This window comes from Anser cygnoides, chromosome 3 (genome assembly GCF_040182565.1).
Source record: "Anser cygnoides isolate HZ-2024a breed goose chromosome 3, Taihu_goose_T2T_genome, whole genome shotgun sequence".
NCBI classification, from domain to species: Eukaryota; Metazoa; Chordata; class Aves; order Anseriformes; family Anatidae; genus Anser; species Anser cygnoides.
This window is the reverse complement of record NC_089875.1, coordinates 42,068,024-42,088,392: the sequence shown is the minus strand read 5'-3', so window position 1 is coordinate 42,088,392 and position 20,369 is coordinate 42,068,024. Positions and strand designations below refer to the sequence as shown.

Here is a 20,369-nt window from a genome sequence, read left to right as displayed (position 1 = left end):
AGAGCAAAAGCCGACACTAAGAAATATCATCAGCTGAAGGAAAGGCTTATCATATAACATAGTTCTATCAAAAGCAGGCCTTACTCCAGAAGGCATGGGAAACGTACCAAGTAGAAGTCACTGTAACATTTTAACCTTTATCAATTTCTGAAGGTTTAAGAATGCTATGCCTTATTCCTATGCTATGTAGACCCTGAGAAACCAGACATTAGGGTGTTATAAATTAGTTCTGGTAGAAATCATTCCTGACACATCGTGGGTAAGGTAGACCGAATTTCAATTTATTTGAGCATTTCAGCAAGCAGCGATAAGTAAAAGAGTGCTGGGCGGCCGGGGAGTCTCCTGCTCCACCAACGGCACACAACTAAGCCCGCCAGAGTCTCAATTTATAGCCTGGTAGTTCCGGGTTTAGTGGCACATCCTGGTGTCTTCTACGACTGCGCGGCCTGTTGCTAGGGGGTCTTCGTCAGTCCTCTGGTGGTCGTGGGGATGAAGATCGTCGTCTTCCTCTGCGTTGGGGTCATGTCTTTGCTGCGATATGTGTGTTCTCATGCGAGGGGGAATGCCATTTTGCCCGTATTTGGAGCTGGTTTCTGCTGCAATTGTTAACAGGAAATTCCCATACTTGTTTTTTTCCTTCGACAGGATATTGGGGGTATAAGCAGTCAACCGCTGAAAACCTCCCATCAGCAATATTTAATGAACAAACAAGGCTTTACTCATTACAATCCCCCCTTTTTCTCTGTATCATTTTGTTCATTAAATCTATTCAGTTCTAATTGACTCAGGATTAATATTTCCTCCAGTATGGGTCTATCATTTATCGATTCGTACTTTGTCCTCATAAGCATCAGATGAGCAGCCTCCAATCTACCTTTAACAATAGCTATGACTTTGTTAAGGATACAAGGACCAAACGTTAGTCCTAGGGTTAATAAAATCAGCGGGCCAGCTATTGTTGACAACAGAGTGGTGAGCCACGGCGAGTGATTATACCAGGACTCGTACCAGATTTGCTGGGCCTCCCGCTCTCTTTTTCTCCTTTCCAATCCTTCTCTAAGTTTGGTCATGGTATCCCTCACAATTCCAGTATGATCAGCATATACACAGCATTCCTCCTTGAGTGCGGCGCACAACCCTCCTTGTTGTAAATACAATAAATCTAGTCCTCTTCAATTCTGTAATACCACTTCAGATAACGATCTTATAGATTTTTCTAAAGCACTGATAGATTTTTCAATTCTGGCTAAGTCTTCATCCACAGCCGCTCTCAGAGAGGTGATCTCTTTCCCTTGTTTGATTAACGAGGCAACCCCTGTGCCTACCCCTGCACCCCCCCAAATTATTAGGGTAGCCACTGTCAATGTAGAAATTGGTTCCCGTTTTGTCAAATGGTGTTCTTGATTGATCTGATTGTCATACATGAAACTCTCTGGGTGGTAGAGTATCTTTGGGACGATTATTACTTGAACACAGAATTCTACAGACTCATCAAACAAGTCCAGGGATAGACAAGGGGTAACTCCCATCTTTGAGCATACCCACCTAGCATTCTCTGCTGGTAATAACCATTTTGCCGTTTTTTTTTGTACTTCCGACCTTAGTTTGATTTGCACACAAGTGCATTTTATCGGGCGGGACTTGTCCCACACATCTCCCCTTCCCAGTCACTTGGGTCATCGTTATGCCCTGACTCTCTTTCCCCTATGTACATTGCGAGGGATTGGATCCATTTACCCGCCGGGCCTTCTCATTGACCCCTACAGCTTCGTAAAAGGGTGGCCTTACCCCATAACAGAGCCAGCACCGCTCAGCCAGGTTAGGGTTGGTAGCATTTAACAGTTGGTAGCTTACTTGCGTCAATTTCCACAGGGAATTTTCCCCATTGTCGTTCTCGAGATTCTAGACGATGGTGTCCTTATTAACAGTGAAATTTCTAGTATTATTCTTGATACCCTCTCCATCCAAGCTTGGGTTCAATACCGGGTTGGGTCCCACCGATTCAGGTTCCAGTGGTACGGCCTCCTTTTTTATAAATATTAGACCTCCTCTATCGACTCCAGGTTCCCAATATCTTACACCCCATGTTTTCCCCATAAACCAGGCTGGGTCGGTTGGATCCGTTATATTTACATACAGTTGTTCGCAATCTCCATAGGGCATCCGGATCCCTCCGCTCCAGTCTCGGCTCGGAGGCCTACATCCGTAGGGTCCATATCCTACAGTTAGGAACTTATCCCTCCCAGCTCCCGGACTCCAATCTGAAGCAATTGTTTCACAACCCCAATAAGGACAATAGTAGGAGTTGGGATAATTGCAGTATCTCCTTCCTGGGTTCGAGCTGGGGCAGAGGTAGAAACCTATTTGGTTCAGACACGGGCTTATGGGTGCCAGTTGACAAAGGGATGTGAGAAAACTTGGTGCACCCGCCGTAGTTACTTGGTTAATGATAACTTGGTCCTCCCACCTAATTAAACTCCACTTAAAGGGCTGGTGGGAATATCCCTGGTCGGCCCCAGCCAGACAGGGGATATTCAATAGGAGAGGTAGTGCCAACATACACCAGAAGGGCAACGTCCTTTTATAATTCTGGGGAGGCGGCTTTGAGTTATGGTGGGTACTAGGGCGGTTTATTCGGCCGGACTCCATCATCTCAAATAGGGGTGGGTACCAAATAACTCTCCCTACTGTTGTACCCCTCTGCCTCGCCCGCCTACTTGGTTGCCTCAAGCAGCGGGGTTCACTTTCTTTGCGGCCGTAAGGGTAATCTTCAGGTGCCTAGGTACCGATTTCCCTGTTCCAGCCACTCCCAGTCCCAGTTACTCACCCCTCCTTAGGCGCGTTACCCTTCTGATATATGGGTCTTGGTACATTAAGGAATTTCCCTTCCTCTACTTCCCAGTTTCGTTTACAGTGAACCTATTATTCCTTAGAGAAGGTTACCGATCATACAATTATGAATTCACTCATCAGTCCCTTTTTGCATGGTCAGTCTCAAGTCTCCGGGTCAGCTGGTCACTCTCCACCGTTCCTCCGGTATCGGTCCTTTAACTCGGCTGGCGTGAGTCCATCATTTCTCGGCTGTCCAGACAGCTGTGTCTGTGGTAAGTAGAACAAAGTAGGGTCCTTCCCAACGAGGAGTTAAAGAGGTCTCTTTCCAGGATTTTATCAGAACCTGGTCTCCTGGTTTGATCCTGCATATGGCCATCTCTAGAGGGGGGGGGGGGGGGCGTTGTACTACTCCTTTTGCTGCAGGATCCCCCTTATATTGTGAGGTGACAATACCCTCAGTTCGCCCCCAAAGGTGATTTTATGCATTTCTTCCACCAAGAGCACAGCTGCGACCACTGCCTGGAGACAGGTGGGCCATCCCCTACTCACGGGGTCCAAAAGTTTAGAAAGATATCCCACGGGTTTCTTTTTCCCTGCCCAGTCTTGAGTTAAGACCCCGAACGCTGTCCCCTTCTCTACGTTGATAAATAGATAAAAGGGTCTCTTCACATCGGGTAAATTTAACACAGGAGCGTTCACTAAATCCATTTTTACGTCTGTCAGGCCTTGCTCATCGCTTTGGCTCCATTTCATTAATCCTTCACCAACCAGTTTCTGATACAAAAACATCACCTTACTACTATAATTTTCAATCCATTGCCGACAATATCCTAACAATCCCAGCAGCTGCCTACCTTGTCTTTTGCTTTTTGGCGCTTGTAGTGACAAAATCCCATTTACTCGTTCGGGGTCTAGTTTCTTAGTGCCCTTACTTAGCCAATGTCCTAAATATTTCACCTCTTCCTCCGTGAACTGTAATTTTGACTTTGATACTTTTAGTCCCTTTAAGATCAAGAAGTTTAGTAGCTTGGTACTTTCTGTCCTGACTGCCTCCTGACTCTCTCCTGCTAACAGGAAATCATCCACATATTGGACTAAGGTTACTTCAGGATTTGGTTCATAGTTCTCTAATACTTGTTCTAATGCCTGACCGAATAGATTTGGTGATTCCGTGAATCCTTGGGGAAGCACGGTCCATCTTAATTGTTGTTTCTGATGGGTTGCAGGATCTTCCCACTCGAAGGCGAAATAATCCCTGCATTCCCTTTTTAAAGGACATGCCCAAAACGCATCTTTTAGGTCTATGACACTATACCATTTCTGCGCTGGGGACACCTGGCTTAGCAAGGTATGTGGGTTAGCTACTACAGGAAATCTGGTTATTGTTCTTTTGTTGACCTCCCTCAAGCCTTGGACTAGCCGATAAGAGCCATCAGATTTCTTGATAGGTAATACAGGAGTGTTATGAGGTGACATGCAAGTCTCCAGTAATCCCTGTTGTAGTAGCCTCTTGATTACTGGTTGCAGCCCCTCCCTGACTTCTTAAGACATTGGGTATTGTTTTACCCTGATAGGATTCCTGATAGTGACTTCAAAGGGACTAATATCTAAACGGCCTACTGATTTGGGAGAATACCACACCTCAGGGTTTATTTTTGCCTCGTCCTCTACAGTGAGGGCGTATAATTTAACCTCAATTCCTTTATTTTTTACCTCCAAATTAATTTTTAGCTTAACCATTAAGTCTCTTCCCAGCAGGTTATATTCAGCTTCTGGTACTAATAAGAAGGATCCTGTGCAACTTTGGGCTGGGGTCTCTATTTTCACCCCCTTTATTATGGAGACCCTAAAGGGCTCTCCTTTTGCTCCTATCACCTGTAATTTCTCCGAGGAAGGTTGACATCCCCGGGGTACCATTTGGACAGTCGATCCAGAGTCCACAAGGAACTCCACTTCTTGATGCTGGGGACCTAACTTCAATTTCACCAAGGGCTCCGTTATACCAGAAGTCCCCAGTAGATGGAGCCCCTGACTCCCCTAATCTTCTTTAAACATTCGCTCATCTTGTGCATTCGCTTTTCTGCAGTCCTTTTTCATGTGTCCCTTCTTTTAGCAATAAAAACATTCTATCTGTCTTAGATCCCTCTGGTCACTCTGGCTCCTCAGAGGTCTTTTTCGTGGTAGCGGAACACCCTTCAGGCGAGGGGGGGGGCCCTTTTTTTCCTTCCCAGACCGCTGCCACTAGAATCCTGGCCTGCCTTTTATGAATCTCCTCTTCGCACATATACCTTCTGAGCTTCTCTCAGCAGTTCATCCATCCCTCTATCCTGCCAATCCTCTAATTTTTCTAATTTCTGCCTGATATACCCCCATGATTTTGCCACAAATTGCGTTTTTAACAAGGCCTGTCCCACTGGTGTACCGGGGTCCAGTCCCGAATAAAGCTGGAGGTTCTTCCTTAATCTCTCCAGACATTCTGTGGGAGTTTCATCCTTCTTTTGATATTCACTAAAGACCTTATTTGTATTTTGTCCTCTAGGGACTGACTCCCTTATACCTTGTACAATAATAGTCCTTAAATCCTGCATATGACCCCTATCTTGTTCATTTTGGTTATTCCAGTTAGGCCTCTGTAGGGGCCATTTAAGACCTCCCGCAGGACCCTGCTGGTGTTGCTGGTCCCAGATTCGCATTCCAGCCCTCCGGATCATACTCATTTCTTCTGCAGTGAATAATATACCTAAAATGGCCTGGAGTTCTTCCCAGCTGTAAACATTAGGCCCCAAAAATTGGTCTACTCGCTCAGAGACTCCAAGAGGATCTTCTAAGAGATTTCCCATTTCCTTCTTGAATTCTCTGACGTCTCCCATATTTAGGGGGATGGAGACGTATCCCATACCAGGTTGGGGCCCCCCCATTGCAGCCTCTCTTAGGGGATATAGTCTACCCTTACCCTCTCGATTTCTAGTTTGGCTCCTAGTTACCCGTCTAGTTCCCTGAGGGGTGTCCGTGGCCGAATCAGAGTCAGTATGGTAACACGGAGCTGTGGGGGGGGGGGCTGGAGGTTGCGGAGGAGGGGGTATATAAGGGGGGGGTGAAAGTGGGACTTCTTCCTATTCTGTTCATTCTTTTCCCTCCCCCCTTTTTCTCTTAATGGGTATAAGTTGGCTCGGGTCTCAGATCCTATCCATAAGTGTGCATACTCACTCTCCTCTAGGCTGAAAGGCTCCTTTGAATTCACATAAAGGTTTAGAGCCTGACAGATCCATTCCTCAAAGGACCCAAACACGGGCCAATATAATGGGTGAGCCCCTAATTTGCTTCCCACCCCAGACTTCCATACAATAATGTATCATCTTAACTTTATCCTTACCCCGCCTAGAGGGGTAATCGTTCCAATGTTTAATCATTAACCCTAACGGGCTCCCTGGTGGTATCGGAGGCAACCTAGCCTTGGGTTCCGACCCACCCATGGGACCAGAAGACTTGCTCTTTTTCTGTCCCATCTTCCAGAGTGCCTTCTCACACACACAGTCTTCGCCTCCCGTTCGTGGCCCAGTCCCTCGCGGGAGGTGGGAACCGCACTACCAGGGAGTCCGCACTCACTTCGTCCTCGACTGGACGTCTCACACAGGCACACTCTGGGCTTCCCAACCCCAACCGAACGGATAACCGGCCTATACTTACTCACTCCTGAGTCTTCGTTCGGAGCTTCGTGCACGAAGATTAAGGGGTTACCAGTTATTTATTTACTTATCGCTGGAACTTTAGGTTCGTCGGTAGGGGTGCGTTAGCTTGGGGACCTCCAGACAGGGACCGCAGAATCAGCAGGGCGTGCCTCCCCTGGGAGAGGATCCAGCCAAGCTATCACTATCCGAGTCACGGCACCAATTTGTTATAAATTAGTTCTGGTAGAAATCATTCCTGACACGTCGTGGGTAAGGTAGACCGAATTTCAATTTATTTGAGCATTTCAGCAAGCAGCGATAAGTAAAAGAGTGCTGGGCGGCCGGGGAGTCTCCTGCTCCAACAACGGCACACAACTAAGCCCGCCAGAGTCTCGATTTATAGCCTGGTAGTTCCGGGTTTAGTGGCACATCCTGGTGTCTTCTACGACTGCGCGGCCTGTTGCTAGGGGGTCTTCGTCAGTCCTCTGGTGGTCGTGGGGATGAAGATCGTCGTCTTCCTCTGCGTTGGGGTCATGACTTTGCTGCGATATGTGTGTTCTCATGCGAGGGGGAATGCCATTTTGCCCGTATTTGGAGCTGGTTTCTGCTGCAATTGTTAACTTAACAGGAAATTCCCATACTTGTTTTTTTCCTTCGACAGGATATTGGGCGTATAAGCAGTCAACCGTTGAAAACCTCCCATCAGCAATATTTAATGAACAAACAAGGCTTTACCCATTACAAGGGGGTACATGAAAAATGGCCCTTCTTTCTGTACCAAAATACAGATATTAAGACCTTTCTGCAAAAAACAAGTGTCTCACCAGTACAAAACATGATATCAGATTCTGCTCCCTTGATTTGTCAGTGTGAATACACACAGTTGCAGAGCACTGCCATTTGCTACTGAGATGAGGCACCTGAGTTCTGGCTTTAAGTATTTCCTCTTTGACTAAAATTCACTCTTTCCTCTTTTTTTTTTTTTTTTTCTAGATAGATTTTAAAACTGGAAGTGTGAAAGAAGCATTAACTCTCCCACCAGCCAAAATATGTGGTAAAAACATCAAATAGCACAGAGCTCTAACCTCAGCATTCCTTGGAAGGGAGGAAGTAGAGAATTCTTTGCAGAAGTGCTTGACATTTTGTTTCAGCTGATTTCACAACTCTGCAATTTTTCTTCTTTTAATTCCCCTTCTCCAGGGATCACAGCCCACTAGTTGGGGATTGCAGAGAACTATGGGGCAAGTATTGTTCAGGAGCTCTTTATGTAAAGTATTTTCTGAAGCTGAGACTGCCTTTTGCATATGCAGGCTGTGTAAGAATGTTTCCATTTGTGGGATCCATTTCACAGGAAGGTAAATCCTTTTCAAATTCCCAGAGATGGGTTGTACAGGACTGGAGAAGAAGAGAAACATTTAACATCTCAAATTTAACATCTCAAATTCTGTATTGACCTGAATTACAGTGCATCCTAAACACATTAGCAGATAGCTTTCCCTGTCACTTATTCTGGATTATATCAAACTCCTTAAGATGCTAAATCAAACCTATTACTTATGTCTTTGTTCCATAGCCACTAAATACATGATCTTTTAAGCCTTTTGATCCTCCTATTGTACAACTCTTCCACTAACTTCCTTTAGTGATGCTTATGTGATTTTTACTGCTGCATTCAGGTAATCTCACAGTGCTTAGCCCTGCCTGCTACAACACCTCGATGTCTGCAGACTTTCACAATGAAAACAAAACACCAGTTGTGGACCTGTGTCCTGCAGGGTCAGGACACAACAGCCGTCTCTCTTCTGAAGCCTCCCCCTTTGTCCTGCCAAATGCTCCCTCCATCCAGCCATATCATCATTCAAGGAGATAATTAACGCTGCCAAACTTGTCACCCAAACTTGTTAACCACATGCTTTGGCAACTCACCTACTCCTCCCTGATCCAGATGGCCCTTCTGGGTTGCCTGAACTATCATAGGTACTCCTCTGGATTCTTCCTCTCACCACCCTCAGGTTTAACCCTCTCTTACCAATTTCTTGTCCTTTCTTCCAAAAAAACTTTCACAGCCTAGTTCTGCCCTAGCAAGAGGCCAATTCTTTATTTCTCTTCCAGAGCTTTCACACGGCCTCCCATGTTACCCGAGAAAAACCTTCCTCTTGCAAGCCACTAAATCCACCACTGGTGTACTGCTGAGCTCCTCTTCAAAACCAGGTCCTTCCCGAATGCATCCTGGTAGCTGCAGCCCAATAACAGAGGTAAACTGAGATTCCTGGACATATTTTTTTTACCTGTTTCTGTTTACTTCCCCCCGAGCTGTTCCCAGAGGCTGTATTTTAAGGTGCTTTGAGTAAAGATGGGTGTAAGCTATGATACTTAATAAAGATTTCAAGTTTGCTCCAGGAGTTACATGGATCCCAACTTTTCATGTGGTTCATTAGAGCTACTGGAAAAGGCAAGGACTATCTACTGGGTTTTCTGATATATGACTTTTGGGGCGAGACCCCTCATCATCTCTTTACACATTTTGTGTACAGCCTGCCTGTTAAAACACACGTTGAGGCAGAGATTCATGCCGAGCTTTCTGTGCATAGCCTAAAGCTAAGTATAAGGGTCTTTTCATAAAGGAGAATGAGATCCAGCTGTCAAGTGTTGGATTTCAGCCTGTCTCTGAAGTTAGTGCATTGCACTGGAATTCACACTTCCTGAATGCCACTTTCACATTTGGATGATGTACACTAGCAGCTGGTCTGTTTTTTATCAGACAGATCTTTTTTATTGTCAGCAGCACTGATATTAGATGCCAGTTTAAGATCTTTGGGCTTCTAAACAGCAACCTTGTCTTGAATGTGAATGTCTTGAAGTGAATGTTTGTCGTAAGATGCAGCAAGGAATTGAAATACACTGATAACAGGTGGTGATCTATGGGTGTTGAGAAAACAGCTCCAGGGAGCAAGATGCAAAATCCTTATCACCTTCCTGTGTTTGAAAGAAATACGGGTTTTAGAGAAGAGGGTCATGAATTTCAAGTTTTCTTCTGTTCAGTTTTACCTTCTTCTGACAATTATTTATTCTTGTCTAAAAGTCCTTGCAGACTTCAGGAAAAGAAAGGACATATCACTGCTCTCAGTTTTAGTGCCTACTAACAATATATAACAACTCCACATAATTAAGCTTGAGATTTGTTCTTAATTATTAAGTTCACCTTTATTCTACTGGGAAGAAAGCAATACAAGGACGCCATACTATCAGCCAAGAGCCTCCACTAGTTATCAGTCAAGCTGTATAGCCAACACAAAATGAATCTGTTAGCATCCTGCTTGCAGTGCACTAGCAAAAAGTCAAAAAAAGTAATACCTTATTTGCAAAAAAGGGGGAAATGGTATCAAATGGCTTAACAACTTTTTGATTGTATAAAAAACAACCAAAACAAACACTGAACTATCTTCTGCCTTTTTAGACACTGCGCTCTCCAGAACAGCTGAATATTTGGGGTTTTAAGAAAATATTAGGGAATGCCTGTGTTGCAAATATTAAGACAAACTTTCCTTGCCATTTCATTCTTAAGCACTGAAAGAGACCATGCTTTTAAATCAGAGCAGAAAAAAACAACAAAGCAAATAAAACACAAAACAAAACCACCACCCCACATACACACACATTGAGCTACGAAGTAACTGATTTCAAATACATTACTGAATTTTACAATGAAAACTACTCCTAAACAAGATACCAATCGGTGGTATGCATTGGAAAACCATTTCAAATGATAAATGCACTGGGAATGGTAGCACACTACTGACAGATGATTTGGCAAGAAGCTGACTTCTAATTTCCTGAATTTGTGAATCATTACAAGTAATACATTTTCGTTTTGATCACAAAAGATCCTCAGCAAGAAGACTCAACATTTTGCTCACCATAAACACTTGAATAAACTTCAAAGAGTGGATCAACATATGGCTGTAATCAGATTATTTTTGACCTTGTGCCGCTAGCTGGTGTCCAGTTACATCACCACACCTGCACGAATCAAAAACCAACATCCAAGACTGCTGAATGCTCGCTCTTACAGCTTTTGCTGATATTTGGGGTAAGCCTCTTTCCCGGGAGATTTGGCTTTTCAAGTCTTATTTTTGATCTCTGTATGATCTTCTAAACTGGGAAAGATGAAGTCTTTGATGTGGATTCTTGCATAAACAGAAGCAATGAACTACACAGCCCGTAAATGCAAATAAAAAAAGGCTAGCCAAGGCTGAAGAAATGTAAAATGTCCTTTTTAAAAGTAAGGGGGAAATGGAAAGGAGCAATTCAGGGAGCAAACACCATCACCACTGTTCAACCAAGCAAGCAATAAGGACTAAGAAAGCTGGTGTGGAAAAAAAATGAAACCCTTCCTGTGTGTTGGGCAGCTTTATATGTGGTCTTGTATCTCTCATTTGAGAGCTACAGTAAAGCTATTATTATGTGAGGACAAATGCAGGACAAAGACAGTAAGAGAGCATTGAAGAAAAACAGTCAAATAACACTATAAATAAATAAAACTATAAAATTCAATTATTCAAAGAGGTAGGATCCAGGCACCAGTGTGCACTAGGAAGAAGCATTTTCTCCTTCTGCTTTACTTCTCTTTTACCCATATAATTAAACATGAGGACAAGCCTGGAAAATATGCAATGCTTCACTCTGCCCTCAGCTGCTAACACAGCAGGCACCAGGGGGCCTCAGTCGTTCACTACCAAGCCAACGAGGGCACAGTAACTCTTTATGAGCTGAGTTAAGGCACTTCAAAGTCCTTATTTAGCAAGAATATAAACAAAGCCCGCAAGGAAAATGAGGAAGGAGCAATGGAAAAAGGGCATCACAGCTGATCTGTATAGAAATCTGCAGTAAAATGGCTAGAAAATGTGACTCCAGCTGAGTTGTGCTATTTGCATGGCAAGTCTCCAAAAGCATGCATGGTTCCAACACAAGAAAACAACAACAAATTACTTCAGTGTCACAGCAGGGAAAGGAGTGATTTATAGCTGAACAAAACCAAGAACTAGCTTGAGACCTTTTGATTAGCTCTAGTGAGAGATAAGGACAGGTGATTAGAGCTACCCATGTTGCTTGTAAGGGAAGCTCAAGTCGGAGATGAAACCCATGACTTCAGGGCAGCTTGACTGCAATTTAAAAGAGCACTCTTTCATGTCTTCTCAAAGTGATCCCTGCACAGACAAGCAGAAATTAGCCTTACCCTGTAAGAGCATTACAAACCAGTGTGCCCACCACGAGGGATGTCGGTCAGATTACATGCAGTCGTTCTCCTACAGACCTTGGGTTTAAAACTGTTGAGCGTACTCTAAAACATCCAAAAGCTGTGTTCTGCCTTGCTTGGCAAACAGCGTAATTTGAAGTAGTTCACATTTTCTGCAGAACTACCTTGATTTTACTTGTTTGTTTTGATATAAAAGACTAGAATTAGACCCAAGTGAGTTGTAAGGAGACTACCCAGCAAACTAACAGGGCTGCAGGACCCAGGCAATTACAAAGAGCCAAAAAAACGTGCTCTGATGCCCGGTCTCTTTTTCATTTGATGCAGCTGCAGCTGGATGCATCTTGGAGTTCCAGTCAGCACACCAGTCCCAAGATACAAAGAACAAATGATTTTCTCTTGCTCAACACTGGGAAGCCTCTCAAACCGTGAGGACGGACAAGCACTTAAAGAAACTCTACTTGAAGGCTTTCACTTCAGAATCAGTAATTTTACCTGGCCACCAGACATGCTGAATCAGAAAGTACTGTAAATTAAATGATACTAGGCAATTTTGTATTAACAAAATGATACCTAATCCATATACAACACTGTGGCTAACCTGAGGATGATAAATAACCACTGAACTGCACAGTTTAACTAATGATATCATAGAGTACTTAAATTTTTATACATTGTTTGTATTACCCTACTTGATGACATACCTTGATATCAAGGATTAAATTTGGTGAGCTGCCTGAAGGCATATTGCATTCAGCTGTAATTTGCTCCTGAATGATATCCTGTAACTGTACTGACTGTCTTAAGCATCTCACCAGCACGTGGGACCAGGACCAACTCAGAACGGAACCAATGGACAATCTGAAATCCAGGCAGATACAGAAAATGAGACCCTATCTCTCACACAGCCTTCCACTACACATGACCATTTATTTCCACATTCAGTACTGTATTTTAGATTGCTATATTAATCATTATGTTTGTATTATACCTTGTCAGTCTTCAAAGTGTCAGAATCTTTAATTTAAATGTTTCACAAGGCTCCCTTTCCTGTGACAGCACCAATCCTAACTTCATTTCAATGTAATATAAATCTGCTAGATGAAGGTCCTTCTTGCACCATCAATCTTACGAGGAAACGCTGGGCTTCAGGACTTCAGCACTGAAATGGGTCAGTACTGAGATGCTGCCCAAAGAGAAGGCAGCACCTCTGTCTTCAGAGATTTCAGAAGTTGATCAGACAAGATCATGAGTAATCTGCTCCTGCATGGAAGTTGGTCTGGCCTTGAGCAGGGCTTTGGACTTGACACACTGCAGAGGTTCCTTCCAGTCTAAATACACTTAAGCTAAATTTTGGGCGAAAAATTATACTGTGTGTTAAGTCTTTTTATTTGATTTCTAGAGTCAAGGTTATTAAGGGTCATGTGTAAAAGATCTGAGGCTTTCGGAGAAAACATTGTTCCTTATAAAATCTTTGAATAAATTTTTAATGTGTTCCCTAGCTGTTTTACATTTGTTGTTCATTAGGCAATGTCTTAAGGAGTTTTTTATACTAGAACATGCTGCTCTTCCCTCTGCAATTCTTCATTCAAGTAAAAATCAAGCTGAAAATGAAAAGTACAAATTGCGTAACTGTAAGAGCATAGAGTTCTCAGAGCACCAGAGAACAAATGAGCCTAAAGCTTCTTGCTTCACTAGTAGTAAAATACTGTACCAGGACAAATGTGTAATTTACATACGTTTTCAGACTCTAATGGCTGCCGCCAAGAGATGACAATCCAGCAGACAAAGTAAGACCTGGTCGGGCAAATGTAAGTACTGCCAACTTGTATTCACAAAGTTTGGATCCCAGGGAACACCCAGGGGGGACTGAGATTTCACAGGGAGCACATCAATCTCTGGCAGCACTTCCCCTGAGAGAAACAATTTCCTCCTCTTTGTCTTAATCTATGGTTAACATTCAAAACATCTTTCCTGGCCAAGTCCAGACTCCTACATCCACAGAATTAGCAGTAAAATCTATCCGACAGAGGAGTGTAAGTCACAGACAACTGGAGTAAAGCACGGCCCTCTGACGCTGCTGGAAGTTGCTCCTGCCATGGCAGAGCACAGATGTGTCTACCTGGAAAAGATACATCACGCCAAACCTTTAGCCCAGGACCAAATGCATTTTATTTAACTGCTACAGAGGCCATACCAGACTTCACCCTTATCAGTTGGGTGCTTGGAGATAAGTCAGGACTTAGACTGAAACAAATGCAAAGATCATTGGTTCTTCAGGTTAAGCTCAGCTAAAAATGCCTATGCGGCATGTCACTGTGAAAACTGAGTTACAAGGCTTCTAGGTTAACACAGACACCGACTGCAGCACATCAATCTCTCATTGTTTTGAAGAAGTCAGTGACATGGCTGCACTGCCATTTGGAAGCCAAGAACCTAGAAAGCTATTTTGTTTCCAAGAAAAAAAAAAAAAAGCTGTGGTTTGCCATTCAAACGCCAAGACTTTGGAGACTATGGAGAAAAGGACAACAGGCCTCTCAGATACACAATTAAAGTGCAATCACTTAAAAAATACATGAAATACATCTACTCAATGGTTAACAACCACTAAAACAGCCTCTAATACACTGCTAGAGAAACAATCTCATGCTTACAAATGTATCGTCAGGTTGCAGGCTTACAGGTTGCCCAGAGAAGTGGATGCCCCATCCCTGGAAGTGTTCAAGGTGAGGCTGGATGGGGCTTTGGGCAACCTGGACTGGTGGGAGGTGTCCCTGAAGCCTGGGGACAGACCAGTGCTTTGTAGCTGTGGCTCTTTTCTGCCGTCTGCTCAGGTTTCTCCTCTGCATAAAGCAGGGAAGAGAGGCGAGAAGAACAAAGCCTTGTGCTCTTGAGTTTCATGTTCAAGCAGAATTGGATGTGGGATCTCACAGTTTAGCCTGCAATGCCCCAAGAGAGTGCTGTGGTCACTGGGAAATTCTGGTACTAGGGGGAAAAGAGACTTGAAAGGTTTCTAAAATCTACTGTAACTCAGTGATTCTGTGGCTTCATCTCCCTTGCCCTACCCCCTGCAGTGTACTGACCACAAAGGCATTAAAACCTTCATGCTAACTGCTCCTCCCACCTCCCAAACTTCCCACACATCACCATCCACTGCCTCAAAATCCGTCTCTCCTTCAGTTGCCTTTCACCACAATTGTGCTTTCTCCATAACCCTACACTCAGCTCCTGGGAGGATTTCCATTGCCATCCCCAGCACTGCTGCACAAGTTCCTGGGTCAGACCCGCAGCTGCCACAAGGCACGCCCCGCCAACATCTGTGCAGCAGGCAGCGCTTCTCTCATGTCGCAGGCCCTGCATTACACAACTACCCTGTGTGCCCCGTGTGTGTTCCAGACGCCCCGCTGTGTAGGAAACACTGCCTGCCCAGAGCAAAGGGACCACAAACTGAATTGGCTTTGGTGCATGCTTAAAACAAAGAAGCCAAAGGCTGAAATACACCATTTGGGCTAATTGCGAGACTAGCAGCTTTCCCCCATTTGTCAGCTCCAGAATTTTTCACCCAAAAAAAGAGCATCAAATGTTACTGCAGCTCCTCCTGCTTTGCCACAAAGCAGCAGGGAAGCCCACTCGCTGCACTGGCAGCTGAGCATCATGTTAGTTAAGCAAAGCTCCAGAGTCTTCAGTATTTATATTTGTAGGAAAAAATATTCAAATCTTTCCCCTATTTTAATGACAGACTATCCTAAACTTATTTATTGGATAAAGGACAGATTTCATATGCAGCAGAATTTAAATAAAGAAGGTGACTCAGTTTTTTAATGAACAAACTGCTGTCAGATCCCCAGCTGGGGACTTGCATACTGGACATAATATTCAGTACTTACAGACAGACCAAGCAGGGGGTGTCTCACAACTGTATTCTCTATAACCATATGCGTTTCACAACCCTTTTTTTTTTTTCCTTCAGCAAGATCTCCAAGCAATACACTGTGAAATCCTACACAAGAAATGGTTTCCACTTAACCATAGGTTAAACTGATGCACTGTGACACTGTCATCGAGGGGCCCTTATTCCCTACTAATCATTTGTCGTTCTTCATTATATGCCTGCAAGTTAAAAATCTAATATGTTGTGACAAAATTGTGCAACTGGAGAACTGCACAGTAAGCTGTTTGCCAGCTTGGAACAATACTGGACAGGATGCTGGGTTTCAGCAAGCCACACTGGACTTTAACCATGAGGAAAAAGTTCTTTAGAAGTTAATAGGTGAGTAAAGTAGACTTTTCAAACACCCTTCAGATGCAAAGGTGGCTGAACCATCCCGTCAATTCATCAGGGAGTCGATACTACTTTCAGCTTGCAACTTTTTACATCATTGCTAAACATTAATAACGGTGTTACCGTTTAATATCTTACGTGTGATGGAAGATCTAAACGGAAGAATTTCAAAAAACATTGAACTTACCTCTGCAAAAGTCTCAAGTATTTTGTTTTTCATTTAACCATCGAAGGAGTTGTTCTCCTTCCCAGGAAAACTTGTGAATCTCCTTTTTTTTTTGTAGCAAAAAGAAGGGTGAACTGTAATTACATTTAATCATTTCCTCAAACACGACAGCAAGACTGACACGATTACCAATCCCAGCTTTTAATAACAACTTATTTTTAATAATTAAAGAAATCCCATTTTCCAATACCTTTTTAACCCAAAGCACAGTGTGAAACATAACTGAAATATACTTGTGCCTGAGCAAGACTACAACGGTCAGACACTAATAAGCAGCAATCAGGACAGGAACTGGGTAAGTGAATTAGATCTGGGTCAGCATGAGAAAGCCCTGTGTTATAAAAAGATGCCATTAACTGTCTGTGCTTAGAGAGAGGAAACAAAAATCACATCTGCTATGTCCCATTCAAAACACTTGTGAACATTTAACTAAAAAAAATATGATAGACACAAGACAGATCCCCTGGAATGGCCAATAGCAAATCTCAAAGGCTGATTCCTCCCCGCACCGTGACTAAAATGAGGAACTCAATACCACAGAATACTTTAGAGGCCAAAGATTTAGCAAGATTCAGTGAGAAAGCAAGAATTTATAGGAATAAAGAAACGTCAGTGTCATGACCCAGAGCACACTCCCACCACTAGCAGCTCAGCTGCTTGCACAAGGCCAGCTGGCTGACAGGATGTACGAAGAAAACGCAAAGCAACCCCAGCAGAGGCTTGTCCTCAAACAGCTCTGCTGGGAGGCCTCACTGAGGGCAACCTCCTTCCCTTGAAGGCTGCTCTTTAGCTGAGGCTCTCACCCTGAGCCTCGCCTGAGCTGTGCCACAGCCATGCACGCTATTGATCCAGACCCTGGCCACCAGACCAACTCACCAGCTTGACCGCAGGCCTGCCTCATCATTACGGATTTGCCTGGCAATCACTGGTGCTCATCACTGCATCCAGACCTGACCCTGGCCCTGACGTACTGTAGCAGTAAAAGTGTAAGAGTTAAACCTCAGCATCGCCACCTCCAACAGGCCCCATTGCTTAGCTTCCTCCTTGCCTTGCAGGCACAGCACACCCGTAGCCACACACACACACACAGCCTGCAGCAACAAAGCACCCCCATCATTCTCAAACTCTGCACCCAGGGCACATTTGAAGAGAGGGATAAATTCTGGCCCTCACTTCCTCTACTCCCTGCCCTGTATTTCCACCAGTGCAGAAGACTGACATACGGTGTAACTGAATTATGTTTACCCAACAAAGTTGAACACAAGTTAACAACCAGTAAAAAGTCTGTGTCATCCAAGTCACAGAACAGAGGAAATTTTATGTTCTTTTAGTGCTCTCCCATTTGTTTTACATAAAAGTATCCTACGGGCTTTAAAATACAAAATCTCCAACAGCACTTTCTCCCCTATACGGTTGCATCATCAACAGATATGAGAGTTAGTTAAAACCCAGAAATCTATAGGAAAAGAGATTTGAGACACCACGTACCATATTCCTTCTGCAGGTAGGACTTTTTTTTTTTTAACAGAAAATTAAAAAAAAAACAACATTTTTATTGACTGTACTGTAGATATCTGTACAGAGTGTAAACTTTAATATTTCACCAGATATGTGAACAATTCTGGAGAAAGAATTATCAAGCACCTTCATTTCAACACATCTTTGATATTTACAGTAAGACATTCCTGATTAAGTGTATGAGTAAAATGATTTAAAAGTTATAAAAAGTTATACAAAAAATCTTTAAAATGTTTACATTGCTATTTTTATGATAAATATACAATTAGAGAAGAAGATGCCACAGTTAAGACTGTGGCTCTGTATGAAGCTTAATTGGCTCTCTAGGAAGCCTTACTGTAGTGTCTGAAGAGGGAATAGGGAAACAGGGGTGTTAACAGCTTACTGCTCAGATCACATTACTGTGAAATGTGTGTTGACAGAAGTAGGCTTGCACATAAGCTTCCTTCCCAACACAAAATGTAGAAGATAAACTTCACTCTTGGCTTTGTACTACTACTTTGACATTAAGAATATGAATTTTGATTTTGCCTCCCATCTCCAAACTCATTTGTGATGTTGAAAACATGCTACAATTTTGCTTAGACTTTCAACATACCTTTTTGCTGTTACTGAACACTGGCACACAAATGGGGCATCACCACCTTTTGTCTTTTAAGCACCAAGACACAGCTGACCTTTCTGGAAATGAGATTTTTAACTCTCATGTTTCTCGTCACCTATGACAAGGCATGATGTGGCTAGCTTAAGAAGAAAGATAGCTATGACGAAGTTCTAAGATCATTCTCAAGCTTATAGAATCAAACATAGAAATATTATTTTTAAACTTCTCAGGAAACAAATATGACTTTCTCTCTTTAAAAAAAAACCAAACACCTCCAAATGAATCAACATCCATTCTTTGATGAACTATCAGCAATTGAGATCTATGTCTAAAGTTTGTTTAGTGGATTTTAGGAAACTACTCCAGAATCCACATCAGACAGAATTAAAATAAATCTCTCAAAATCCAGCAAAAACTTCAAATACATCCACTAAGCAGTGCTGACTATCAATCAAGAATCACATGCTGTAGAAAGGGATCACGAGGTTAGTGAGAACTATCCTTACAGCATGTGGATAAAGTATTTCTGCAACACAAGAATCAAAAATTTAGATTCAAGTTTTGAAAGTGTGAAGACTAGTAGTGGGAATGAATGGAGTTAGGCATTATATCTATGATATTACTGGGCGTTCCCACCCACATCTATTCATCCTTGGGAACCTCTGGCTGCTTCTCTGCTAAAGATACAGCCCAGTCACGTATGTGATCACACATGTGAAGGGCTAAGCACACCATACCACTGTGCAGATAAATGCTGCATGCTTCGAGGTAGAACCCAGTCTCAGAATCCCACCGTCCTTTACTCCATTCTATATTCAGTACTTTAATTTTGTCAGGACACACTTCCTCCTAGCCTAGCACAGGTGCAACTAAGGCCTCTACGTTTAAATTTAAAAGCACGAAGGTAGTATTACAGGGAATAAGGTACAGTTGGACCCAAGCTGGCTAGCTCTGTCTTGCCTAACTGCTACAAAACAGTCATTGCCTGTGTGTGTCTGCATACATGCATTGTTGCTTGCTGTCAGCAGCACGCAGCATTTATCTTTAGGGCCTGATTGTATTTATAGAAGTGAATTGTTTACATCACATTTCCAAAAAGTGCCTGCCACTGGAAAGCTTGTTTTAATGCTCAGTTTCTTTCTATACAATCCACTCCAACTGTGTTGTCAGGGCAGCGGCAAGTACGGCCTCCTGGGGTAGCCAGGCAGAGGTGAGTACAACCACCATTATTCACTGAGCAGTAATTGTGTCCTGAAAGAGAAGAGATGTAAAATGTTGAAGAACAGCAAAAACAAACCCACAAAAAATCCAAAACACGTGTACAGAAAAAGCGTAGATTTTGTGACTGCACTGGAGAAACAAAGTCAGAACGAGACAGAGTGAAACAAAACTATGCTTTGGGGAGATGGAATTCATCATATCCCCTGTGTTAGCTTCAGATATTCCCCTCAAAGTAAGGTCCAGATATAAGGACAGAGCAGGAGAGGCAACATGGAAAAAAATAATCTGTTTCTGAAATGTACTTCATAAATTGGCCGAGCGGTCACACACATTAGAATGAAGAGAGGGTGAGTGAGGAAACAGGGGAAACGCAACATATGAGGACCAAATCTACAAGGCTACAGGATGTCATTCCTGGAGAGCACCCATTACAAAAACATTGAGGAATGATTCGTGAAAACAAAATAATATTGGGGGTATGGGGAGGAATGCATTAATGTTGAGGGTAAAACGAAAGAGATCTACAAGCAGTGGGTTTTGAGGGCAAAGGTATCAGTCAGAGAAGGAGGAAAAACACTTGAAATCGACCTATGATGAGACAGAAATGATGCCAAGGTTACTAACTTTATACGCGTTTAGTTAGTGCACACAGTGTTATTTTGCTATACAGTGCCTATCACTGTGGAACTATTAACTTGTTAATAGTTAACCACTAGTTAATAATTAACTAGTCAACCAAATGATTAATGATATTAACTAGTACT

The 20,369-nt window shown here is 43.1% G+C and overlaps 1 protein-coding gene across 10 annotated transcripts in view; it reads right to left on the bottom strand.

Moving 5' to 3' along the window:
* Window positions 1–260: 260 nt before the first annotated feature.
* NID1 (nidogen 1) overlaps window positions 261–20,369 on the bottom strand; it is a 61,343-nt gene continuing 41,234 nt past the window's right edge. For 2 of the 10 annotated variants that reach the window (XM_066994013.1, XM_066994022.1), the window contains 3 exons: window positions 8,639–19,635; window positions 6,520–7,895; window positions 261–3,099 (listed from right to left, as the gene is read on the bottom strand). In XM_066994013.1, coding sequence (XP_066850114.1) covers window positions 19,514–19,635 — 122 coding nt within the window. In that variant the 3' untranslated portion in view covers window positions 261–3,099; window positions 6,520–7,895; window positions 8,639–19,513. Of the gene's footprint in view, window positions 3,607–6,519; window positions 7,896–8,638; window positions 19,636–20,369 lie in introns of all 10 variants that reach the window. The other 8 variants (XM_066994018.1, XM_066994015.1, XM_066994019.1 and 5 more) reach the window with 8 other exon arrangements.